The sequence below is a fragment of the Netta rufina genome (assembly GCF_964035555.1).
Source record: "Netta rufina genome assembly, chromosome: 18".
Lineage (NCBI taxonomy): Eukaryota > Metazoa > Chordata > Aves > Anseriformes > Anatidae > Netta > Netta rufina.
Genome location: NC_140142.1, coordinates 10,018,675 through 10,045,525, shown reverse-complemented (window position 1 = coordinate 10,045,525; position 26,851 = coordinate 10,018,675). Strand labels below are relative to the sequence as shown.

Below are 26,851 nucleotides of genomic sequence, written 5' to 3'. Positions count from 1 at the left end.
AGGTTCCTCTGCATGGTGTCCCTTCCCTTTACCATATCAACTGCACTGTTGTCTGTCTCAGATCTCCTCCCTGTCTTCCATGAACCTTAGCATGCTTTCCAGGAGGTTCTGCTCCACGATCGTCCCAGTCACAGAGGTGAGGCTGACCAGTCTGTAGATCCCTGGGTTGATATTTTTAGCCATTTTAAAAATAGGTGTTATATTTTCAGGCTTTTGCGGACATTATCTGACCCTGACAACTCTTCCAATATGACGGATAGTGGCTTAGGAACTTCATCTGCCCAGTTCCTCAGAACCCTGGCATGCACCTGATTGGGTTTCGTGGAGTCGTGCACCTTCAGGTTCCTCATGTAGTTTCAAACCTTTTCTCTCTCTACAAGGAAATGGACTTCATTTCCCCCATCTCTGCCTTGACATTCTGTGACTGGGGAGGTGTGGAATGGGCTGGTGAGAAAGTCCAAAAAGGTGCTGAGTACCTTAGCCTTTTCCATGTCATTTGTAACCAGGTTCCTTGTGATGCTTTTTACAGAGTGTACAATTTCTTTGCTGCCTTATGTATCTACAGAAACCCTTCTTGTTATTCTTTGCATCCCTAGCCAAGTTTCTCTCTAGCTGTGCATTGGCTTTCCTGATCCCATCCCTGAACTCCTGGGCCATTTCTCTATAATTTTCCCAGTTTGTTTGTCCCTACCTACATTGCGTTTGCTCTTCCTTTCCATGCTTTAGTTTGATTATGACATCCCGACTCAGCCACGTTGGTCTCCTGCCTCCCTTGTCTTATTTCTTCACTACCCCAGGAAACCTTGGCAGTGCACTCAGGATACCTCTTTGGTTCCAGAGATGCTAGCAGGGAGGCCAGGTCTTCTACAGCATTCAAAGCATTTGTGACAGATTCAGTGATGATTGGATGAAGCCTCAAGTATTGTAAACCCAAGGGATAACCTGTTAGTACGATTCTCTACAGGAAAAGACAAACTCTGAGAACTGTGCAGAGAAGAGGAAACAAGTTCTTGATGGTACAAGGTTTCTTGTGGTCAATTTCTCAGTGACTTCTGGAACTCATAGTTTCTCATACTGCAGGTGAGGGAGTTCAATGTTAGAGATGTCACCGAGTACAGAACTGCCAGCACTCAGTCTGATGATGGGAAGCAGATGGAGAGGACCTTCAGGGAGGAAAAATGAGGTGCTGGAGGCATATGGAAAATGCTTTGCGTTGATGCCAGGGCTCTGCACTGAAAAAAATAATCCTCTTTTAATGAATAGAATAAACACAGGAGGCCACCTGTCATGTGACAATAGACACATTTGCAGAAGGCCTCTAATTCAGTCTGACTGTATTCTTGTCCCTTCTGAAGCAGAATGAATGCAAGTACTTATGTACAAACATGGTTACAGAATGCCCCAAAGCTCAACACTAGTCTGAGCTCAATTCGAGATTACTTGTGAAGAGAGACAGATAGATTATTCTTTCTTAGTTACCACCAGCAGGATCAGTTTCTTCAGTGCCCCTTTTAACTCCTGGTTCCTCATGCTGTAGATGACGGGGTTCACTGCTGGAGACACCACCGAGTACAGAACTGTCACCACCATATCCAAGGATGGGAAAGAGATGGAGGGGGGCTTCAGGTAGGCAAACATTATTGTGCTGATAAAGAGGGAAACCACGGCCAGGTGAGGGAGGCATGTGGAAAAGGCTTTGTACCGTCCCTGCTCTGAGGGGATCCTCAGCACAGCCCTGAAGATCTGCACATAGGACAGCACAATGAAAACAAAACATGCAAAGAGTAAACACGCTGTAACCACAATAAGCCCACCTTCTCTGAGGTAGGCATCTGTGCAGGAGAGCTTGAGGATCTGGGGAATTTCACAGAAGAACTGGTCCAGGGCATTGCCTTGGCAGAGTGGGAGGGAAAAGGTATTGGCAGTGTGCAGCACAGCATTGAGAAAGCCACTGCCCCAGGCAGCTGCTGCCATGTTGACATAAGTTCTGCCACCTATGAGTGTCTCATAGTGCAGGGGATTACAGATGGCAACATAACGGTCATAGGCCATGACAGTGAGAAGTAAATATTCTCCTCCAATCAAAAACACAAGCAGGAAGACCTGTGCAGCACATCCAGAGTAGGAAATGGCCCTAGTGTCCCACAGGGAGTTGGCCATGGCTTTGGGGAGAGTGGTGGAGATGGATCCCAAGTCAAAGATGGAGAGGTTGAAGAGGAAGAAGTACATGGGGGTGTGAAGGTGACAGTCGCAGGCTATGGCTGTGAGGATGAGGCCGTTGCCCAGAAGGGCAGCCAGGTAGATGCCCAGGAAGAGCCCGAAGTGCAGGAGCTGCAGCTTGCGTGTGTCTTCGAATGGCAGGAGGAGGAACTCTGTGGGTAAGCTGCTGTTGGACATTTTCTCCCTGTGGGCCCTGATGACTGTCCCAAGAGAAAAAGACAGTTGAAGAGTTAGAACAGTCTTCTCTGCACAAAACCAAAGCCATTTCTCATAGATTCTCCCCCACAATACGCCTATCCTCTGTCCTTTTTGGCAAGACCTTGCTGCAGTTCTCTGCCAGGACCTCTGTTTTCTGCTGTCTGAGTATGCCATGAGGGGTAGGACCTCCGTCCATACACTCCCAAGGAGTAGCTCATTCTCTAATTCTGTGGTACCTGGGAGCAGGGGGGATGCAGGTCCAATATTCAGGAGCTCTCAGACAAAATCCCTCTGAACACTGAAGGGCTTGTCAGCATCTGTACCCAGGAGTGCTGGAACGCCACAGCCCTATGAATATATGGGTGTGGTAGAAGCCACGAGGTTAGTGCTTGACTGCAGCTGAAACTGCTGTCCCCAGAGGGTCAGACAACAATGGCAAGAGACAGACAGGTGGAGAAAAGAAGCGAAAAGAAGCGAAAAGAAGCGAAGAGAGAAGAGAAGAGAAGAGAAGAGAAGAGAAGAGAAGAGAAGAGAAGAGAAGAGAAGAGAAGAGAAGAGAAGAGAAGAGAAGAGAAGAGAAGAGAAGAGAAGAGAAGAGAAAAGAAAAGAAAAGAAAAGAAAAGAAAAGAAAAGAAAAGAAAAGAAAAGAAAAGAAAAGAAAAGAAAAGAAAAGAAAAGAAAAGAAAAGAAAAGAAAAGAAAAGAAAAGAAAAGAAAAGAAAAGAAAAGAAAAGATGGTCTAGGAGAGAGAGGCAATGAAGCATTCAATCTGAGCATTCAAGCAAGGCTTCCTTTTTCCTAGATGAATTGGGGATTGGCAAGGAGAGGTGAAGGGAGGGCGGTGGTGGCGGTTGCTCAGAGGTAGGGATCTACACTGGATGACATGGCAGGAGGTTTGCCTGTATTGCCCAGACACAGGTTTTGCTTAAATATTTCCTCTTAGTGCCTACCCCTGTCTCTGTGCTTGGAGCTGTCCCTGCTGGGAGCTGCTTCTCTGTCCCTAAGTCTGTGCCCTACCTTGGCTCACAGACCCCATGCCCTGTGCTGTGTGCTCAGCTCTGCCCTGCAGACACCTCCAGGGCAGGGAACAGCCCAGGAGCATCACCACTTGTTGTGGTTTAGCCCTGCAGGCAGCACAGCACCATTCGGTGTCACTTCCCCACAGTGGGATGGGGGAAAGAATCAGAAAAAAAGTAAAGCACATGGGTCAAGTTCAGGAAGGTTTAATAGCAAAGTAAAGGGGAAAAAATGAAACAAGGAAAAGAAAACATGAGACAAGTGATAGACAGTGGAGATGCACACCACCAGCTGTCTGATGCCCAGCCAGACCCCAAGCAACGGTAGCACCCACAAAGAACTCCCCTAGTTTTAGTGCTGATCATGGTGTGATATGGTATGCACTATGTCTTTGTCGACTTTTGGTCAGCTGTCCTGCTTCTGTCCCCTCACATCTTCTTGGGCTCCCCCAACCTCCTTGCTGGCAGGGCTGCAGGAGAAGCTGAAAAGTCCTTGATTCAGTGTAAGCACTGCTCAGCAGTGTGTTACCAGCATTCTTCTCGTCCTAAATCCAAAGCACAGCACCATAACAGCTACTGGGAAAGAAATTAACTCTATCCGAGCCAAGACCAGCACACTATGTTTGCAGGCACCTCACACAATCCCTGATAACATCAGAAGGGGGACGTTATCCTTATCTACAGGCTGACGGTTGCTGAGGTTCCTTGTAAACCTCATGGTGACACTTTAGGAATGTGAGCCCTTCCTCTAAACCTGACATCTGTATCTGCTGAGTGCTGAGCCTGGCAGGTGGCAGAGGCCCTGCCCCTGCACACAGCCCCTGGGGCACAGCAGGGACCGTGCTCTGCACCACAGCCCTGGGCACCCCTGCCGGCACCCTGCCAGCACAGCCTGCAGCCGGCCCCATATGAATGAACCCTCATGTCCTGTACTTCTGACAACTGTGTCTGGTTTACCCTGCTCTGGAGCTTGTCATTCTTCTCTACAGTAGAGGAAGTAGAGAGTCCTCCTGAAATATCCTATAGGCTGTGCAATTTGCCAGCAAATCTGGAGATGGAACCAGGAACAGCAGCTGCACTGCCTCACTGCAGCCAGAGACTTACCATGTTAGAGCTGTGAAGATTTCTTCCGCAGTGAGCTCTCAGCATCCCCCCTCCACACTGCCTTTAACATCTCCATCCCTTCTCTCAGCCACTCTTGTCCCCTGCAGGCAGTGCCCCCAGCCCTGTTGCTGCACTGTGCAGAGGAGCTGCTCCTGGGCAGAGCTGTCTCTCTGCAGCGCTGCCCTCTTGCCAGGAGCTCCCCTTGGTCCCAGGAGCCCAGCCCAGTTCAGCAGCACAGCTCCAGACCAAGGCTTTGCTGCCTCTTTACTTCTTGTCTCCCTTGAGATGTCCCTGGGGCTCCAGGGCTGACACCTCCTGCAACAGTTACTTTTGCAGAACATACTTTGAAGTCAACTGAGATAATTACCAAATGTCCCTTTAAAACAGCAGAGAGAGACTGATTACAGAATTACGGCTAGTCCTTGGAGAGTTTTATTGTCACTGAAAGGTGCAAAAGTTCCCTCTGGAAAACTCTGTTCATGGCCAATAACAAATAGGACACACAGGCAGGAATAGGAAGGTGCTAGCTACTCTTGTGGTATGCACTAATCCATCTGAGGCATCTCATCCCCAGCTGGAAACCCTTGATCCATGTGATGAGCCTTTTGTGATGAAGAACCCCTCACAGTATCCACAAACCCACGGGAGCATGTTCAGTTGGATCCGTTCAGTGTGGCCTCTATGTGTGTGAGCAGCTGGAGTGCATGGAGCTCTGCCTGGGGATGAGTGAGGATCTGACAGTGAGCTGATGGGTCAGGAGTAAAGGGAGGGTAGGGACAGGGGACATTATAGTGGGAGTCTGCTGCAGGCCACCTGATCAGCAAGACCAGCACATGAGGCCCTCTATACTCAGACAGAAGTAGCCTCACATTCAAAAGCCCTGGTCCTCAGGGGGGACTTCAACCACCCTGGTATCTGTTGGAGGGACAGCACAGCAGGGCATAGTCAATCCGGGAAGGTCCTGTTATGCATTAATGATACCTTCCTTCTCTCATTGATAGTGAAAAGAAGTGCTATGGTGGACCTCGTTCTCAGCAACATGGAGGGGCTGGTGGGGAATCACAGAATTGTCTAGGTTGGAAGAGACCTCAAGATCATCGAGTCCAACCTCTGACCTAGCACTAACAGTCCTCCACTAAACCATATCCCTAAGCTCTACATCTAAACGTCTTTTAAAGACCTCCAGGGATGGTGACTCCACCACTTCCCTGGGCAGCCTGTTCCAGTGTCTAACAACCCTTTCGGTAAAGAAGTTCTTCCTAACATCCAACCTAAAACTCCCCTGGCTCAACTTTAGCTCATTCCCCCTCGTCCTGTCACCAGGCACGTGGGAGAATAGACCAACCCCCACCTCACTACAGCCTCCTTTAAGGTACCTATAGAGAGCAATAAAGTCGCCCCTGAGCCTCCTCTTCTCCAGGCTGAACAAGCCCAGCTCCCTCAGCCGCTCCTCGTAGGACTTGTTCTCCAGACCCGTCACCAGCTTCATAGCCCTTCTCTGAACTCGCTCAAGCACCTCGATGTCCTTCTTGTAGCGAGGGGCCCAAAACTGAACACAGTACTCGAGGTGTGGCCTCACCAGAGCCGAGTACAGGGGGACAATCACTTCCCTAGCCCTGCTGGCCACACAAGCCAGGATGCTGTTGGCCTTCTTGGCCACCTGAGCACACTGCTGGCTCATATTCAGCCAACTATCCACCAATACTCCCAGGTCCTTCTCTGCCAGGCAGCTTTCCAACCACTCATCTCCCAGCCGGTAGCTCCACTTGAGGTTATTGTGCTCCAGGTGAAGGACCCGGCACTTGGCCTTGTTGAACTTCATGCAGTTGACCTCAGCCCATCAGTCCAGCCTATCCAGATCCTCCTGCAGAGCCTTCCTACCCTCAAGCACATGACTGAGAATTTGCTTGAGAAAGTGAATCTCAAGGCCAACCTGGGCTGCAGTGACTGTAAAATGGTGAAGGTTAGGATCCTAAATTCAGCAAAGAGGGAGCACAGCAATCTCACTACCCTGGACTTCAGGAGAGCAGACTTTCGCTTCTTGGGGCATCTCCTTTGTGGAGTCCCATGGGACAGAGCCCTTCAGGAAAGAGGGTCCAAGGAGGATAAAGCTGCTTAGTCTTCAGGGATCACCTCTTCCAAGCTGTGGTGTTTTTACTTGGGTGGGCAGCTGAGCTCCAACACAACTGCTCTATCCTTCCCCCTTCTTCAAAGAGGAAAGGGGGAGAAAATACAATGCAAAGAGCTCAAGGGTTGACATAAGGATAGGGAGATCACTCAGCAATTATTGTGATTGTTAAAACAGACTCAGAGTAGGGAGATAGATAGTAAAATTTACTGCCTATTACTAACAAGCTAGAGAGGTGAGAAACAATGTAAAGAAACCCCAAAGCACTTTTCCCCATCCACCCTCTTCCACCTCCTCCCCCCAGGCAGCACAGGTGAACAGGGAAAGGGGGCTGTGGTCAGTCTATAGTGCTTCATCTCTGCTGCTCTCTTCCCCTGCTCCAACGTGGGGTCCTTCCAACAGGATGCTGTCCTTCCCAAACTGATCCTGAGTGGGCTTCACACAAGCAGCAGCTCTTCAAGAACTGCTCCAGATATGGGTCCGTACCACAAAGTCCATCCCTCAGGAGCACTCTGCTCTAATCTGGGTCCCCCACAGTTAGCAGCTTCTGCCAGGTCACCTGCTCCTGCTTGGGCTCCTCTCCACAGCCTACTGCTCCGTCCTGGTATCTGCTCTGACAGGGGTCTTCCACAGGCCGCAGCCTCCTTCAGTGCAGGTTCACCTGCTCCACCATGGTCTCCTCCATAGGCTGAAGCATGGAGACCTGATCCATCGTGCTATATATGGGGCTGCAGGGGACAACCTGCTCCACCACGGTCCTCAACACAGGCTGCAAGAGAATTTCTGCAGAGGGGGGAGAACACCCTCCCCCTCCTTCTTTACCACCTTTGGCCTCTGCAAGGCTGTTTCTCACTCCTCTCTCTCCCAGCTGCTTTTGAGCAGCAGTTTTCTTTTTTCTTCTTCTTTTTTTTTTTTTTTTCTTTTCTTTTCTTTTCTTTTCTTTTTTTTTTTTTTTTTTTTCCTCTTTCTTAAGTATGATCTCAGAAAGGTGCAAACAACATCAGTTATCGTCTTGGCTCTGGACAGTGGCAAGCCCCTTATCTAACATGGGACAGCTTCTGTATTCTTCTAACAGAAGCTACTCCTGAAGCCCCCCACTAAAAAACCTTTGCCATGTTAACCCACTACACCTTCTTTTTTGTAATTGACTTTGGTCAGTTTCTCCTTGATCATCCATGCAGATCACCTGTCATTTTTGACTGACTTCCTCTTTGCTGGGATGCATCATTCCTGAGCTAGGAGGAGGTGATCCTTGAAGAATAGCCAGCATTCCTGGACCCTTTTATCTCCAGGGCTTTGTCCCACGATGCTCTACAAAACAGATCAATGAAGGGGTCATAATCCGTCCAGGGTTGGGAGCTTACTCTGTGCCCTCTGTCCTGCTTGACAGATGGTGAACACCACCAGTTCATGGTCACTGCAGCTAAGGCTGCCCTTCGGATTCACATTCCACACCAGCCTCTCATTGCTGCTGAGAATGAGGTCCAGCATAGCACTAGATACTTCAGAGTAAATGAAATCTGTCTAAATGAACTGGGTCCAGCCAGACCCAGTATACTGGGTAAAATCTTGAGATGCAGCCAGAGGAGCACAACTGGAGCTGGAATGTAGAAAGCCTCAGCTCTTCTGAGACAGTGGGGCCTGTCTTGTTGGAGGCTGAAGGGAGCAGAGGAATCCATACCTCCTTACAGACATGATTCCTCTTTCTAGCATGGGAGGTGCATAGGGGCCTCTCCTAGTAGCCCAGGGCAGCACGTCCATGACTCCTCCCGCATGTTGGACTTCCACTGCAGGAGAAGCATTTCATCTGCCTCTGCCCTAGCTGAAAATGCATAACAGGACACCCCAGTGGACATTTTTGTTTGTGTTGCTGCTGCTATGGACAAGAGATATGCATCCCAGTCTAACTTGGGAGCCTCACACTGAAACGTAGGTGCAAGGGGTCTATGTCCAAGCCTGATACGTGGACTCCTTATCTTGGTGGTGATGTTCAAGGAAGAGAAGCATTCTTTTGTCTGTACCCTGCAAGGCAGTGCATAGCAGCTGTCCCAGTCTATGTCTTTTGTACCTCCTGTAGCCACTGCCAATGGAAGACAGTCACCTTTGTGAGGAATGTTTTAACAATTCGTGTCCATAAAGAACAATTCTGTTTGAATCCTGTCTGCCTCTGGGCCCTGCACTGGCAATTCAATTCTTGAACCACAGATGCAGTGTGTCCCAGTCTCCCCCTCATTCTAGTCAATTTATCACTTCTTAAATTTATGAACCTGTTTGCTTTTGTTATTCCGGACTTCTATTTCTAACACTGCTATAGATGTGTCTGTGAATGACTGGGGAAGAGTGTTTTAATTACTCATGAAGCTGTTTGTGTTTGATGTCTGGGAGTTTCAGAACAACTGATAACAACTAGTGACTGTTATGGGATACTATGTGGATCTTTGGTATCTGGTTAGAGGGGCCGAGAGATTAAGAGGAAGGAAAAAGAAGCTGAAGGACGGCTGGGAGACAAGACTTGCAGAGAATGTTCTATAAACTTGGCATGGTGCCCAGTAAGTACAAAGGGGGAGAGGAAGACTACGAGCCTTCAGCATGAAAGACCCCTAGAGACCCCCAGAAGAGACCCCAGAGGAGACTGCGCATGCTCCAGTAGGAGGGACTGCACCCCGGAAGCTAATTTTAATAATCTATTTTTTTTAGAAGTAGTAATGAATATGTATTAGTCTAGGAGCATAAAAATCAGCTGCTTCATGTAACTGGTGTGTGCGTCCTGGTGGAGCGGAGACTCCCGGTGCACCCAGCGCTGTTTGCTTACCTCTATTCCTTTATATTCTTTCAATAAATCCTATTTTTTTATTTAATCCTAATTTGAATCCTGAGCCATTTATAACACCTTGAAGGCCTATGCCATGCTCTTCAGATCCATGCAGAGTTTTCAGATACCCAGAAGTATCAGAAATGGCCCCGGAAACCAATATCTAGGTTAACCCATTGTTTTTATTCACAGCCTGTCATCCACATCGTATATATCCTGTAATTGTGATCCCTGGTAGGCTAAAGCAGCCCTGTGTTTCAATTCTCTTCTCCTGTGTTGAGCAAGGATGCTGCCAGCTGGCACTGAGCAAACCAGGATCTTTGTAAGGAAGCCTCAGAAACCTAGGGTATAAAAAGGATTGAAAGCTTTTTTTTTTTTTTTTTTTTTTTTTTTTTTTTTTTTTTTTATCATCCCTGGAGATTTCATTTCACTTAATTGCTTTGATTAAGGTACTCATTCATGGTGCCAATTTATTCCTTCAATGTGAGAATGTTGTTTGATATGTTACACCAAGTGTTTATGATAGTCTTCAGTATATTAGAATCACAGAATCACAGAATCACAGAATTTCTAGGTTGGAAGAGACCTCAAGATCATCGAGTCCAACCTCTGACCTAACGCTAGTAGTCCCCACTAAACCATATCCCTAAGCTCTACATCTAAACGTCTTTTGAAGACTTCCAGGGATGGTGACTCCACCACTTCCCTGGACAGCCTGTTCCAATGCCTAACAACCCTTTCATTAAAGAAGTTCTTCCTAACATCTAACCTAAAACTCCCCTGGGGCAACTTAAGCCCATTCCCCCTCGTCCTGTCACCAGGCACGTGGGAGAACAGACCAACCCCCACCTCACTACAGCCTCCCTTGAGGTACCTATAGAGAGCGATAAAGTCGCCCCTGAGCCTCCTCTTCTCCAGGCTGAACAAGCCCAGCTCCCTCAGCCGCTCCTCGTAGGACTTGTTCCCCAGGCCCCTCACCAGCTTCGTCGCCCTTCTCTGCACCCACTCAAGTACCTCAATGTCCTTCTTGTAGTGAGGGGCCCAAAACTGAACACAGTACTCGAGGTGCGGCCTCACCAGAGCTGAGTACAGGGGGACGATCACCTCCCTAGCCCTGCTGGTCACACTGTTTCTGATACAAGCCAGGATGCCGTTGGCCTTCTTGGCCACCTGAGCACACTGCTGGCTCATATTCAGCTGACTATCAACCAATACTCCCAGGTCCTTCTCCGCCTGGCATCTTTCCAACCATTCATCTCCCAGCCTGTAGCGTTGCTTGGGGTTGTTGTGCCCCAGGTGCAGGACCCGGCACTTGGCCTTGTTGAACTTCATGCAGTTGACCTCAGCCCATCGGTGCAGCCTATCCAGATCCTCCTGCAGAGCCTTCCTACCCTCAAGCAGATCGACACACACACCTAACTTGGTGTCATCTGCGAACTTACTGAGGGTGCACTCGATGCCCTCATCCAGATCATCGATGAAGATATTAAAGAGGACCGGCCCCAGCACTGAGCCCTGGGGAACGCCACTAGTGACTGGCCTCCAGCTGGACTTGGCTCCATTCACCACGACTCTTTGGGCCCGGCTATCCAGCCAGTTTCTAACCCAACGAAGCGTGCGCCAGTCCAAGTCAAGAGCAGCCAGTTTCTTGAGGAGAATGCTGTGGGAGATGGTGTCAAAAGCCTTGCTGAAGTCAAGGTAGACCACATCCACAGCCTTTCCCTCGTCCACCCAGCGCGTCACTTTGTCATAGAAGGAGATCAGGTTCGTCAAGCAGGATCTGCCTTTCATAAAGCCATGCTGACTGGGCCTGATCGCCTGCTTGCCCTGCAAGTGCTGCGTGATGACTCTCAGGAGGATCTGCTCCATGAGCTTCCCTGGCACTGAGGTCAATCTGACAGGCCTGTAGTTTCCTGGGTCAGTCCTCCGGCCCTTCTTGTAGATGGGCGTCACATTTGCTAGCCGCCAGTCAACTGGGACCTCCCCCGATCACCAGGACTGTTGATAAATGATGGAAAGCGGCTTGGCCAGCTCCTCTGCCAGTTCTCTCAGTACCCTTGGGTGGATCCCATCCGGCCCCATCGACTTGTGCACATCTAAGTGCCGTAGCAGGTCACCAACCAGTTCTTCGTGGATAGTGAGGGCCACATCCTGTTCCCCATCCCCTTCCACCAGCTCAGGGTACTGGGTATCCAGAGAACAACCGGTATTGCCACTAAAGACTGAGGCAAAGAAGGCATTGAGCACCTCCGCCTTTTCCTCATCTCTTGTAACTAAGTTTCCCCCCGCATCCAGTAAAGGATGGAGATTCTCCTTAGTCCTCCTTTTTGCGTTGATGTATTTATAGAAACGTTTTTTGTTATCTTTAACGGCAGTAGCCAGATTGAGCTCCAGATGAGTTTTGGCCTTCCTAATTTTGTCCCTGCACAGCCTCGCTACATCCTTAAAGTCCTCCCTAGTGGCCTGCCCACTTTTCCAAAGCTTATAAACCCTCTTTTTTCTCCTAAGATCAAGCCACAATTCTCTGTTGAGCCAGGCTGGTCTTCTTCCCCGCCAGCTCATCTTTGGGCACGTGGGGACAGACCGTTCCTGCGCCATTAAGATTTCCCTCTTGAAGAGCGCCCAGCCTTCCTGGACCCCTCTGCCCTTCAGAACCGCCTCCCAAGGGTCTCTACCAACCAGTGTCCTGAGCAGCTCAAAGTCAGCCCTCCGAAAGTCCCATAAAGCGGTTTTACTGGTCCCCTTCCTGGCCTCACCAAGAATAGTGAACTCCACCATTTCGTGGTCACTCTGCCCAAGACAGCTCCCGACAATCACATCCTCCACCAGTCCTTCTCTGTTTGTGAAGAGAAGTTCTAGCAGGGCACCACCCCTGGTAGGTTCACTAACCAGCTGCGTCAGGAAGCTATCTTCCACGCTCTCCAGAAACCTCCTAGACTGCTTTCTCAGGGCTGTGTTGTGCTTCCAGGATATGTCAGGGAAGTTGAAGTCCCCCACGAGTACAAGAGCTGAAGATTTTGCAACTTCTGTCAGCTGCCTGTAGAATTCTTCATCCATCTCCTCATCCTGGTTCGGCGGTCTATAGCAGACCCCGACCAGGACACTAGCCTTGTTGTCCCTGGCGATCCTAACCCAAAGGGACTTGACCTTGTCATTCCCAGTTTCGAGTTCTACAACCTCAAAAGACTCTCTAATACAGAGAGCCACACCACCACCCCTTCTGTGCTGCCTGTCCCTTCTAAAGAGCTTATAGCCAGGCATTGCAGTACTCCAGTCATGAGACTGGTCCCACCACGTCTCCGTGATGGCAACCAAGTCGTAGCCTGCCTGCTGCACGATGGCTTCCAGCTCCTCCTGTTTGTTATCCATGCTGCGTGCATTGGTGTAGATGCACTTCAGCTGGGCCATTGCCTTATCCTCTGGCCTTGCCATTGTTCCCCCTGGCACAGCCCCAACAATCCTAGCTTCAGCCCCATCCCCCTTCCTACCTAGTTTAAAGCCCTCTCAATGAGCCCTGCCAGCTCCTGGCCCTCCTTTCATGAAGGTCAACAAGGGCACGTGCAGGGTCCTGCCCTGCAGAGGAATAACCCCAAGCACCAGTACAGACCACTGAAACTGGCCACCCACAGAGGTTTCGGAGTCTCTTTCCTCGGAGATACTCAAAGCATGTATAGATGCAGTCCTGGAAATCCTGCTCCTGCTAATGATGCTTGAAGGGCTTCGACTGGACTCTTCCAGTCCTAATTATTGGGTGATTCTGTAATGACAAACAGCTTTACTGAGAATTTTTCTGTGGGACACCATGCTAGTTTGGTTCCTGGAGCCCACGTAGCAGAGCCTCGGGTTGTAAGGGTTTTTAGGGTTAGGGCTTTAGGATTTTTAGGGTTAGGATTTTAAGGGATTTTAGGGTTAGGGTTGGAAGGGTTTTTAGGGTTAGGGCTTTAGGGTTTTTAGGGTTAGGGTTGTAAGGGATTTTAGGGTTAGGGCTTTAGGGTTTTTAGGGGGCAGAGCCAAGTAGCCTGCCTCTCTTGCTGAGTCTACGCCCAGCACTGCAGCCAGCAGGATGGGGTTGTGCCTGTGTGATCCCATTCCCTCCCGCTCCTGCCCTTCCTGGCCCATTTCCTCCTGGGTACCAGCTCATGAAGGCATTTTCAGCGGGTCAAAGCATGTCACCTCCTCACAGGAGCTTCTTTCCTGGGCCAGGCTAAAGCACCTTTGAGTCGCAGACCTCTCATCAGCACTGACTTCTTGCGCAAGCTGCTGGAAATTGTCTAAGAAGCAAGGAAAGCCCAGACGGGTTTTGTTTCCCTCTGGAGGAGGGGAACAAATTTTTTTCCTGCCGGAGGTTATGGGACTGTGGCTCTGTGCTGGGGTGCCGAGGACCTGCTGAGCCTGCTTGCTGTCACTTTGCTTTACCATCTTTGATCCCGTTGGAAAACTTGCTACCACCCAGAGGAACAGCACGGTTGTGGGAAGCAACACAACCTGACCACCTGCAGCCCCTTCTCCAGGGACATCCGTGCGATCTGTGGCTGTTGTAGGAGTTCAGGGCAACCACAGGGAATTTCAAGTGGCTCAGACCATGTCCTTAGATCCCAGCTATGGCTCTTCATTGAAGGGGACGTGAGTCATTCCTCAGGCTCCCTTCCCTGCAACCTCTGTGTCTCTGCTGCCTCTCATTGGACTACAGAGCCCTAATTAGCCCAGGTAGTTTTCCACTTAGCCCTTTGGGTGACGATCTGAAGCTGCATTTGCTGCCCACCCCTAGAAACGGGCTGTCTGTGAATAATCCTTGTGCTCTCCTGGGTTCAGACATCAGCATCTGACACAAGTCCTGTCACATGCTGGACACCCCTGAGCAGATATGTCCTGACCTGTCTCATCTCCAGTGGCTCTGGGCACCCACAGGTGAGAGCTGAATCCATCCCAAAATTCCCTATAAAATCACCCGATGATCTCAGCCAAACATGGAGAACACAAGGTTAACAGCAGGTCCTGTTAGGGTGCAATTTCTTGAGCGTATTCTTGACTCCATCAAATGGAAAAAAGTCTCAAACTTCAGACACAGCACTGAAGACATCCCCTTTTATTACAGAGAGGTGGAAAAGGAGTCCAGCTCTGACATAAATACATTTAAAGGTGGCTTCTGGGACAAAAGGAATTGGGCTTGTGCCTCTGGAGGAGTGAGACAAATCCAGACATTCATGCCCAAACAGGGTAGTCAGAGAAAAATGTCCAAAGCACAAGAAAACAAACAAACAAACTGCAACAACAACAAAAAATGTGCATAAATATGGGTGGCTTAGTCCTGCTGAAGTACTGCCAACAGAATCAGTTTTTTCAGGGAATCCTTCAGCTCCTGGTTCCTCATGCTGTAGATGAAGGGATTCAGCGTTGGAGGCACCACCGAGTACAGGACTGCTACCACCTGATCCAGGGATGAGGAGGAGATGGAGTGGGGTCTCAGGTAGGCAACTGTGCCAGTGCTGATGAACAGGGAGACCACAGCCAGGTGAGGGAAGCACGTGGAAAAGGCTTTGTGCTGGCCCTGCTCAGAGGGCATCCTCAGCACAGCCCTGAAGATTTGCACATAGGACAGCACAATGAGAACAAAACACCCCAAAGCTAAACAAAGACTAACTGCAATGACCCAAAGTTCCCTGAGGTAGGCATCCGAGCAAGAGAGCCTGAGGATCTGGGGGACTTCACAGAAGAACTGGTCCAGGGCATTGCCTTGGCAGAGTGGTATGGAAAATGTATTGGCCGTGTGCAGCACAGAATAGAAAAAACTTCCGCCCCAGGCAGCTGCTGCTGTTTTCATACAAGCTGTACTGCTCATAAAGGTCCCGTAGTGCAGGGGCTTGCAGATGGCAACGTAGCGGTCATAGGCCATGACAGTGAGAAGGGAATATTCTGCTCCAAGCAAGAAGAAGAGAAAAAAGACTTGGGCAACGCATCCTGAATAGGAGATGGTCCTGGTGTCCCACAGGGAATTGGCCACGGCTTTGGGAACAGTGGTGGAGATGGACCCCAGGTCGAGGAGGGCGAGGTTGAGGAGGAAGAAGTACATGGGGGTGTGGAGGTGGTGGTCGCAGGCTACAGCAGTGAGGATGAGGCCGTTGCCCAGGAGGGCAGCCAGGTAGATGCCCAGGAAGAGCCCGAAGTGCAGGAGCTGCAGCTCGCGTGTGTCTGCAAATGGCAGGAGGAGGAACTCTGTGGGGAAGCTGCTGTTGGACATTTGCTGGCTTTGGGTGTATTAGTCTGTCCATTGAGAAATTTAAAGAGGAATTTTAGATAGTGTTTTCTGAGCAAAACCTAAACCAAATTTCCCTGAAACCTTCTCAGCAAGAATCACAGTCTTTTCCCTGTGAAGAATACATGCTACGGCTTGTAAAATATTTAGTTTTTATTTTTATTTTATTTTTTTCCCTAGGGATACAATAATTATCAGGTTAATCCTCTGTGTCCTCTGTGGGCTTCGGAAGTGTCAGTACTATCCTGCTGTATATAGTAAAGAATATCAGGGACTGATCCATTACAATTCTCCTTACTGTCCTTCATGGCAGCAAAACAGAAGCATAGACTCCTGAGAGTGCCTTTCATTTAGATAGTGCAGGCGTTGGTGCTCCCCATTAAGAATTTCCCCCAAAGATGGCCTGGGGGTGCTGTGGACCTCTTAGCAGCCTGCCCCAGGCAGCAGCCTCTGGGCACCAGCAGGACCCTGCCTGTCCTGCCTGTTTCAGGGGGCTCCATCCACCCACAGCTTCTCCCCGCAGTGCCCTGGGCATCTCCCCGGGCAGGCTGAGTGCTGAGGCTGGCAGGCGGCAGAGACCCTGCCCTGGCACACAGCCCCTGGGGCACAGCAGGGACCCTGCTCTGCACCACAGCCCTGGACACCCCTGCCTGTACCCCGGCTGCACAGCCTGCAGCCAGCCTTGCGGGAAGGAACCCTCATGTCCTGTCCCTCTGACAGCTTTGGCAGGTAGTCCCTGCTCTGGAACTTGTTCTTCTCCTATCTTAGGAACTCTTAGGTGTCCTCCAGAAAGATCCCATGTGCTGTGGGGTGTGCCAGCAAATCTGCAGGTGGCACCAGGAATAACAGCTGTGTTGCCCTGCAGCCACAGACTTACCCTGTTCAGGGCTGTGAAGATTTCTCTTGCAGTCAGCTCTCAGCATCCCCCCTCCACATTGACTTTAACATCTCCCTCCCTTCTCTCAGCTGCCCTTGTCCCCTGCAGGCAGTGCCCCCAGCCCTGCTGTGCTGTGCAGAGGAGCTGCTCCTGGGCAGAGCTGTCTCTCTTCAGTGCTGCCCGCTTGCCAGGAGCTCCCCTTGGACCCAGGAGCCCAGCCCAGCTCAACAGCACAGGGAGCTCTTGACAAGTCCCTGGGCCTCCAGGGGAAACAACTTTGAATCAAACTGATGTAATCACTGCTCTTCCTTCTGTCAGCTAGAGAGGGACACCTACTTCCAGTTATATTTTTTCTCCTAAATCAAAATAAGAGTTCATTATGGGAATCATTTTTCCTGTCCTTTTATTAGTTAGGGCACCCACAAATTGACTGAGAGCTGTATTCTGTTTCTTCCAAGCACTTGTTAACATTGAGGAGAAGGAATCTTTTTCACAGCAAATGAAATCCCTCTGTCTACACAGACTACACAACCAATTGTTGGCCAGCAAGCTCATGGAATCATAGGATGTTTGGGGTTGGAAGGGACCTTAAGGTCTAGTTCCAGTCACTCTTAAATGGGCAGAGTCACTTCCCTCTAGACCAGTTTGCTCCAGCTTTCATCCAACCTGACATTGGACTCTACCAGGAGAGAGGCATCCACCACTTCTCTGGGCAACCTCTTCCAGTGTCTCACCACCCACTGCGTGAAGAGTTTCTTCTTTATATCTGATCTAAATCTACTCTTTTCTAGCTTAAAAGCACTGCCCCTTGTCCTATCATTACACTCCCTGATAGAGTTTCTCCAGATATTTCTCCAATCTTTCTCTCCCTGTTCTGTTAAGAGAGAGGAGGGAGAGAGTGGCTGTGTGGTGCTTGGCTACCTCCTGGGGATAAAGCACAACACATCTGGGGCACAAACCTAACCAACAGGTGATAAAGGAGGCAGTGAAGGGAGCCAGACCTGGTCAGTCACACTGACTGGTGAGAGCATGGGAGAGAGAGAAAATGCTTCTTCCAGCGAGGTTATCTGACCAGGAATCTTGTCGGTTGGGAAACCAAGGGAAAACAGGGAATACTAGTAAAAGGGGATGTCCTATGATGAGAGGCTGAAGAAACTTGGGTTGTCTAGTGTGGAGAAAAGAAGGCTGAGGAGCGACCTCATTGCTTTCAGCCACTGTCTTAGGAGGGCAAGTGGAGAGGGAGCTGATGACCTCTTCTCACTGGTAACTGATCAGAGAAAGTGTGGGAATGGCACATAGATGCACCAGGGGAGGTCCAGACTGGAGAGTAGGAAAAATTTCTGTACTGTGAGGGTGGTCAAACACTGGAATAGGATTCCTTGAGACCTGCTTGTAGTTCTAGGCCTGTCAATGTTCAAGAAGCATTTGGACATTGCCCTCATTGACATGCTGTAACTTTTGTTTAGTTCTGAAGAGGTCAGGTAGTTGGACTAGATGATCTTTGAAGGTCTCTTCCAACTAAACTACTCTGTTCTAGTCTAGTCTAGTCTAGTCTAGTCATTACACATGTGGGTAGGCCCCATTTATGTATTGGAAGACCACAATAATATCTCCTGGAGTCTTCTTTTCTTCAAGGTAATCCCATCTCTCTCAGCTGCTCTTCACAGGTGTATTTGGTGTGCACGGCATGCTTTTGGTAGTCAGGTGGTAGGCTGCAGGGGGTTGCTGGATGGTGAAGAACATCAGTTTGAACACTTTGGGTTAGCTCTCCTGGCTGTGTCCCATCACAATGTCCTGCACAATTCCAACCTACATGGCATGGGGTACAGTATGAGAAACAGAAACCCTTGATGCTTTGTAGACATTCTCCATGACTGTTTCTAAACACTCTCAAAAACATTTACCCTCTGCACTCACACACCTTATCCGTGGAGAACCCCAGTGCAACAGCTGTCTGGAAGAGTGTTTTGTTTTCATCTTTCCTTTAACATGTGACCGAGTCTTAGAAGACGGAAGAGGCTACAAAAGTCTTTGTTTGGAAGGCAAAGTTGAGGCTAAATGAGTCTGGAAAGAAAAAAAAAAAAGTCTGAGACATAAATAAAAAGATATGCATTTATTGAGCTATTTAAACAACACTAATTTTTTTTGTTTGTTTTACTGATGGTGTGGAGAATGTTAGAAAACATGGCATTTGCCTTTGCAAGTAATACTTCTTGGAGCTAGGATGGACATTCTGCTACTCACCAGGAATGATCCAAGATGACCAAGAGTGGCCTCGCAAGGACATCAGGGAGCTCTCTCTGCTGTCATGGGTGAATCCCGTCAGGTCCCATAGATATGTGTATCCCATTTGGTCAAGTATGCCCTGACCTGATCCACTCCCACCAAGTGTACATCTTCCTTCCAGACTCTCCCCATTCTTCATGACTTGGGATTCCTGAAGGGCAGTCTTGCCAGTACTGACTGACGTGAAAAAGGAATTCAACACCTCTTGTCTTTTCCCTGTCCTGTATCAACAGATCCTGGGCCTCATTCAGCAGTGGGTCCACATATTCCAGAACCTTTCTTTTGTCACCTGTGTACTTCCAGAAGCTCTTTTTACTGCCTTAGACATCCTTGTCCTAATTCCACTGGAGTTGTGCTTTAGTTTTCCGATATGCTTACATGCTTCCTTACATGCTCCCACAAGGCCTCTGTATTCCTCTCAGGGTATCTGTTCTTGTTTCCACCTTCTCTATACTTCTTTTCTGCGCTGGAGTTTGGTGAGAAGCTTCTGGTTCATCCATGCAGGCCTCTTGCTGTTTTTACCTGAGTTTGTTTTTCTTGGGTTGGACTGCCCTTGATGTTGGAGGGGGTGGTCCTGGAATATTAACCACCCTTCTTGGACTGCTCTTCAATACAGGGCCTTACTCCAAAGGACTCTTCCAAGCAGATATTGAAGGGGCCAAAGATGGCTCTCCTGAAGAGCTATGCTGCCCTCCGGCAGGATCAACTCCACCATGGTCCATGCGGGGAACATTGTTAACTTATCCTGAGCTTACCATGAACCACAGCCCCCAGATCCCTTTTTTTCAGAGGTATGCTCCATCCACTTGTCCCTCAGTCTATATGTACATTCAGGAATACATGGTCTGATGTATAGAATCTGGCATTAGTTCTTATTGAATTTTATATTGTAGGCGACTGACCAATGTTCTAATCTACCAAGATGTCTCTGTAAGGCCCCTCTACCCTCAAGGCAATTGATAGAGCTTCCTAATTTACTAGATGTAGGGCAGTCCACTCATGTGCCTAAGCTCTCAAACACCTTTTAGAAAGTACTGTCTCTAAATTACCACTTCTCCATTAATCTACTCCCAATTTTGGGGAGGAGAGAGATATGTTAAAGGGGAGGTTTATATTATTTAGCTAAATGACAAGGGACAGCTCGCAGGTGAGTGACAAGGCACAAATGGAGGCCACATTTTTAGGCAGTCTACACTGACAAAACTCTAATACCTACATTCCCAGTCTCTGAAGTCCTAACTTAAAGGATTACCGCTAAGACAGACATCTTTGTGCACCTCAAATGTCAAATGGTGTTTACATTTGAACAACTCACTGCTCTTCTCTATCTCCTGTAATTACTGTGGGAGTTTAGCCTATATTATTTTTTACATATCTGAGCAGAGGTGAAAGAAATCCGAAATTGTGTGGGTTTGTGGCTGATAAGGAAGGTTCTGGGCCCCATTGCAGGCCTAGGACATCAAACTCAGAATGAGATGCATCAATTGACTCCCTGTGATCACTTCCCTCAGCTTGGGAAAATGTGATCCCTGCCAGTCACATTCTGGGTGTCCTGCCTAAAAGTGGAAGAAGACAAGGTGATTCTTTGATGAATCTCCAGTAGGAGAAATGACACTGCTGGAAGTAAGTGTCTCTCCCCAGCTCAGAGAGGGAACATCAGGGATTGCTTCAGCCTGATTCAAAATCATTTCCCTGGAGTTCCCTCGTGTCAAGAGCTCCCTATGCTGCTAAGCTGGGCCGGGCTCCTGGGACCAAGGCGAGCTCCTGGCAAGCGGGCAGCACTGCAGAGAGACAGCTCTGCCCAGGAGCAGCTCCTCTGCACAGCGCAGCAGGGCTGGGGGCACTGCTTGCAGGGGACAAGGGTGGCTGAGAGAAGGAAGGGAGATGTTAAAGGCAGCGTGGAGGGGGGGATGCTGAGAGCTAATGTCGTCTACCTGTAAAGCTATCACTGCTCAGAGAAGATGATGGTAGTGGACACCTCTAGAGGTCCCTTCTGACTCAGGGGAGAAGGGGCTGGACTGTACAGTCAGAGTGTATGACAATCTTGTGTTTTGAGGCCTTTCTGGTGTTTGTAATCCCTGCTTCTCAAGGTTACCCAGTGAGTGGGGTAATTCTCAAAACAATGTTCTTCCCCAAGGGAACCTGGAGTACAGCTGGTACAAGAATACTACTGAAAACTTCCCAGAAACTCTACCAGGCATTCCAGAATAAAGAAATCACAAACTTGTGATCACAAATAAGGAGATCGGTTCCAGGGCAGATGTGTTCTGTAGCGGAGAGGGCATTGGTGCAGGCAAGGCTCTTTCCTGCACTGAGGCCACTCGGGAGCCACCAGGAGCCAGAAAGGACAGCAGGAAGAGGTTCTTCACCAAGAGGGTGGTTGCACACTGGAACAGGCTCCCCGGGGACGTAGTCACTGCACCGAGCCTGTCTGAATTTAAAAAGCGATTGGACTGTGCACTTAGTCACATGGTCTACACTTCTGGGCAGACCTGTGCGGTGCAAGGAGTGGGACTTGATGATCTTTATGGGTCCCTTCCAACTCGGGATATTCTATGATTCTATGATTCTATGACTTCCTTCTGAAAGAGACAGAGGGTCTGATATGCCGACTGGACCCAGCCCACTGGGAAGTCTGCTGCCTCCCTGTGGCTTGGGTAAAAGGCATTGCCAGGAAAGTCACTCGCCTGGTACAGCTTTCTGACTACCAGCCTTTACTTTTTTTTCAGGCTGGTAATAAGTAGCAAGGAGAAGTCCAAGAGCAATCAAAAGGGACTTTAGGACTTTGGGGTGACTGGTTAAAGAATCAGGGGCACAGGTTGTGTTTGCCTCTGTCCTTCTGATAGGAGGGATCAGTGTTGACAAACACACTCACCATATTAATTTGTGGCTTCGGGACCAGTGCAACTGGCAGAACTTTGTGTTTGTTGATCATGGGAAGGTCTATGTGACACTGGGCCTACTGGCATCAGATGGGATGCGCCCCTCTCAGAGGGGGAGAAGGATTTTTGCCCAGGAGTTAGCGGGGCTGATAGACAGGGCTTTAAACCAGAGTTGAAGGGGGAAAGGGATAAAATAAGGCCCGCCGGTGATAAGCTAAGTGATGGAGTGCAAAACCTTGTCAGATGTCAAGTGGAAATATCACAAGGCTGACACAAGCAGGTCCAGGAGGTTCCTAAAGCACCGCGATGATAACTTCTTGGTGCAAGTGTTAAGGGAGACAACTAGGAAAGGTGCCCTCCTAGATCTGTTGCTGGAGTATACAGAGAGTGTTGTGGGGGCTGTGGGAATTGGTGGCTGTCTTGGTCATAGTGACCATGAAGTGGTTGAGCTTAAAATTTTTGTGACAGGAGAAAAACTGCTACCAAAACTTCAGCCCTGGATATGGGGAGAGCAGACTTCAGGCTGCTCAGAGGACTAGTTAGCAAGGTCCCCTGGGAAACTGCTTTTGAAGGTGTCGGCATCCATCAGTGCTGGTCAGTCTTTAAACACTGCATCCTAAAAACACAGATAGTCAAGAAGGTGGGGAAGAAGGCCAGCTTGGCTGACCAGGGATCTTATTCTGGAGCAGAGGGATGAAAAGAAAGTGTATGGCTGTTGGAAGCAAGGTCAGGCAAAGTGGAAGGACTACAGGGATGCTGTTCGCGTTTGTAGGGAGAAGATTCCTGTGGCCAAAGCCCAATTAGAGTTGAAGCTGGCCACATCTGTGGGTGACAATAAAAAGTTTTCTTTTAAATATCTGAATAGAAAAAGGAGGACCAGAGAAAATATAGATCCTCTACTTGATGGGGAAGGTCACCTCACAGACAAGGACATAGGAAAAGCAAAGATGTTTAATGCCTTCTTTGCCTCCGTCTTCAATGCCGAGGATGGGCTTCAGGACCCTGGGTGCCCTGAGCTGGAGAACCGTGACAGTGGGAATGATAAACGCCCAACTGACCCTCAAAGTGTGTGTGATTTGCTGCTACACCTGGATCCATTCAAGTCCATGGGTGTCCTGGTTTCAGTTAGGACAGAGTTAATTTTCCTCCTAGTAGCTGGTAGAATGCTATGTCTTGGCTTAGGATGAGAAGAGTGCTGATAACACCCTGATGTTTTAATTGTTGCAGAGCAGTGCTTATACTAAGCCAAGGACGTCTCAGCTTCTTGCTCTCTCCTGCCAACGGGCAGGCTGGGGGTGCAGCAAGAGCTGGGAGGGGACAGACCCAGGACAGGTGACCCAAACTAGCCAAAGGGGTGTGCCATACTATCTGACGTCATGCTGAACACTATATAGGGGTGGCTAGCCGGGGGAAGGGGTGGGACTTCTCGGGGTTAGGCTGGGCATCGGTCAGCAGGTGGTGAGCAGGTGCATTGTGCATCACTTGTTTGTACACATTATTAGTAGTAGTACTATTATCATCATTGTTATTATTATTATTATTGTTATTATTATATTTCTTGTCTTATTAAACTGTCTTTATCTCAACTCACGGGCTTCACTTTCCATTTCTCTCCCCCATCTCAGAGAGGGAAGGGGGAAGGTGAGCGAATGGCTGTGTGGTGTTTAGCTGCTGTCCGTGTTAAACCACGACAATGGATCCGGATGGGATTCATCCCAGAGTGCTCAGAGAGCTGGCTGACATTATCACAGGGCCTCTCTCAATTATTATAAGAGTCGTGGGAATGTGGAGAGGTCCCAGTTGGCAAATGTCGTGCCAGTTTCAAGAAGGACAAGAAAGAAGACCCTGGTAACTACAGGTCTGTTAGTCTCATGTCAGTGCCTGGTAAAAGTATGGAGAAGATTGTTCTGGTAGCTATTGAAGTGTGCTTGGGGGACAATGCAGTCATTGGTCCCAGTCAACATGGGTTCATGAGAGGTAGGTCCTGTTTGACAAAATTGATTTCCTTTTATGATAAGATCACCCATCTAATTGATCAAGGGAAACCAGCTGATGTGATCTTTTTGGATTTCAGTAAAGCTTTTGTCACAGTTTCACATATGATCCTACTGGACAAAATGTCCAGCATATAGCTGGACAAAAATATCATACCTTGGGTGAATAACTGGCTGACGGGTAGCACTCAAAGGGTTGTGGTAAATGGCTCCGCATCAGGTTGGCAGCCAGTCACCAGTGGGGTCCCTCAAGGCTTCGTTTTAGGGCCAGTTCAATTAAATGTTTGCATAAACAATTTGGATGTATGACTAGAAGGTGTTTATAGCTAATTTGATTATGATACTAAACTGGGAGGAGTTGTTGACTCTGTTGAGGGTGAAAATGCCTTGCAGAGAGATCTGGACAGATCAGGGAGATGGGTGATCACCAACTGCATGAAGTTTAAGAAGACCAAGTGCCGGGTCCTGCTGGTCACTAAAAAGAATAGATCAGCACCTGCCCCTCCACTCCCCCTCGTGAGGAAGCTGTAGACTATGATGGGGTCTCCCGTCAGCCTCTTCTTTCCCAGGCTGAACAGTCCAAGTGACCTCTTCCGCTTCTCATACATCTTCCCCTCTAGGCCCTTCACCATCTTCGTTGCCCTCCTCTGGACACTCTTCTATAGTTTCATGTCCTTTTTGTACTGTGGTGCCCAGAACTGCACACAGTACTCGAGGCGAGGCCACACCAGCGCAGAGTAGAGCAGGACAGTCACTTCCCTCAACCAACTAGCAAAGCCATGCTTGACGCACCCCAGGATACGGTTGGTTCTCCTGCCTGCCAGGGCACACTACTGGCTTATGTTCAGCTTGCTGTCAACCACAACCCCCAGATCTCTCTCTGTGGGGCTGCTCTCCAGCGTCTCGTCCCCCAGCCTGTAAGCATAGCCAGGGTTGCCCCATCCCAGCTACAGGACCCAGCACTTTCTCTTTTAAAACTTCATGCAGTTGGTGATTGCCCAGCTCTCCAATCTATCTCTGCAAGGCTTTTCCACCTTCAATGGAGTCAACAACTCCTCCAAGTTTAGTATCATCAGCAAATTAGCTCAAAACACCTTCTAGTCCTACATCCACATTATTTATAAAAACATTTGGGTAGACCCATGTGGAGCTAGGAGTTGGACTCAATGATCATTATGTGTCCCTTTTAACTTCGGATAGTCTATGATTCTATAGTAATATTCAGAGTTATGAATATAAGTATATGTTGTCGACGGAAGGAAGACACAGGCGCTCAATATGAGTGAACAATGAACTTCAACTTTAATGGATAGCTCAGTCGCCTTTTATCTAGTTCGAACATAATCAACTCATACATATTGCAAAAACTAAGCTCAGGATTGGCTAACATTTCCCGCTCTTTTCAGGTAGTTCCTCCTTCTTTTAGCCACCATCCCGCCTTAGGGACTTTCCCCATCGCTCAAGGGCATCGTGTCCTTGAGCCTGATTGGCTCTCAGCCAGCTGTGTACGTGCCAGACTCATGTGAGTTGAGTACGGTACTTTACTAGCCCATTGCCTCTTAACTGCCCAACATCCACGTGTCCTATTTCGCTTAACCATTCCTCCACAATTCCCCCGTTTTTATTTTGCGCTACAAATACCTTCTCTGTGAGTTGCTCTAGTTTCTTAGTTAGGCAGTTAAAGATTATACGTGCAGCAACTATAATCAATATAATTATAAGTAGAAAGCGAAGTCCCTCTTTAACTAACAAAACCCATCCACCCATGTTCCCAAAAACAGATTTAAGCCAACCTTCAAACCAACTATCTTGTACTACAATTTTTTGTGTATGATCCCTTAACCATTTCAACTGGTCGTGAATTGACTAACCATGGTCAGAAAGATAAAAGCAACACATTCCTTCTACATCTTCACACCCATGTCCCTGAGCCAGCACTAAGAAATCAATAGCGGCCCTATTTTGCAATACAGCATGTCTTAGACTCTCCGTATCTTGTGACATTTCAGAAAGAACTTGTGTTGTTACATTTGATTGTTTAACAGCCCAACAAGCAAGCTTATTAATGTTAGTCAAAGCGTGTGCAGTTCCCACACCAGGCACCAAAGAAGCAAAGAATCTTTCTGCTGGACCCCACAATTCTACATCATCATTACAGTCAGAACCCAAAGTTTTTAGTTCTCGTTTAATTCTTCTGCTCCTTGTCGAGTTCTGCCACGAGTGTAAATCTGGAGTGAAAAGTGTGAGTCGCCCTAGGTAACACGGTCCTCCAAAAGCATTGGCTGGTATTCCTTGCCATGCACGGTCTCCACAGATCAAAAACATGCCAGAGAGAAGCAGCACAGCCGCCGCTGCTTCCATGGTTACGTCAGACAGGCTGCAGGGTCCTGATGTCCGTCCCTCTGCTCTGTGCCGACTCGCCACACGGTGAGCTCCAAGCGCAGCGCTGCTCTTGGCGGTGACTGAGGGGGGTGGGGAGGCTCCCATTGCCCCGTAGCCCCAAGGCAGCGTTATCATTCTCTCTGAAGGCGGCAGTGGGCAATGCCCAGCTCCAGCACTTCCCGGCAATCCCAGTCGCTCTGTAGCGGCAACAGCGACTCTCTGCTCAGCCTGATGTGTAGCTAAAGCGCTAGTGACTGTTCTCCAAGGCTTCAATAAATTTTTTAGCAGACTTAATATCATTAATAACATCACCAAACAATTTATCTCCAAATTTACGCCACTCTGTTCAAAAAACTGTATCAGGATTTGTAAAACAACCCTGCGCTACTGCATATGCTAATAACCCTGGCAAATCTTTTTCTACAATCTATATCTAAAATACTCCGCTTTTCTAAAAAGCATCTGAGCAAATTATACGCCGCTTGTCTTTCATACCTTTATATATACAGTTACAGCCTTTGCAAAGACCTCGGCAGCGCTTTTCCGGCGGGACCCTTTATAGGCTCATCCCGAGTGCGGGGACTCCCTTCCACCTTCTGAGCTGCGGGTGCGGGGACTCCTGTCCCTTTCACCTTTCCGACGCAGGTGCGGGGATTCTTGTCCCTTCCACTTCCTGGGCTGCGTTGCAGGACCAGTTCCT

The 26,851-nt window shown here is 48.8% G+C and overlaps 1 protein-coding gene across 1 annotated transcript; it reads right to left on the bottom strand.

The window, feature by feature from the left end:
* Positions 1-1,461: 1,461 nt before the first annotated feature.
* Positions 1,462-15,715, bottom strand: LOC311216446 (olfactory receptor 14A16-like; the record flags this gene model as incomplete). The annotated part of the gene is made up of 2 exons (XM_084297981.1): positions 1,462-1,994; positions 15,301-15,715. The coding sequence occupies 2 exons, from the start codon at positions 15,713-15,715 to the stop codon at positions 1,462-1,464; spliced, it is 948 nt and encodes a 315-aa protein (XP_084154107.1).
* Positions 15,716-26,851: the final 11,136 nt, after the last annotated feature.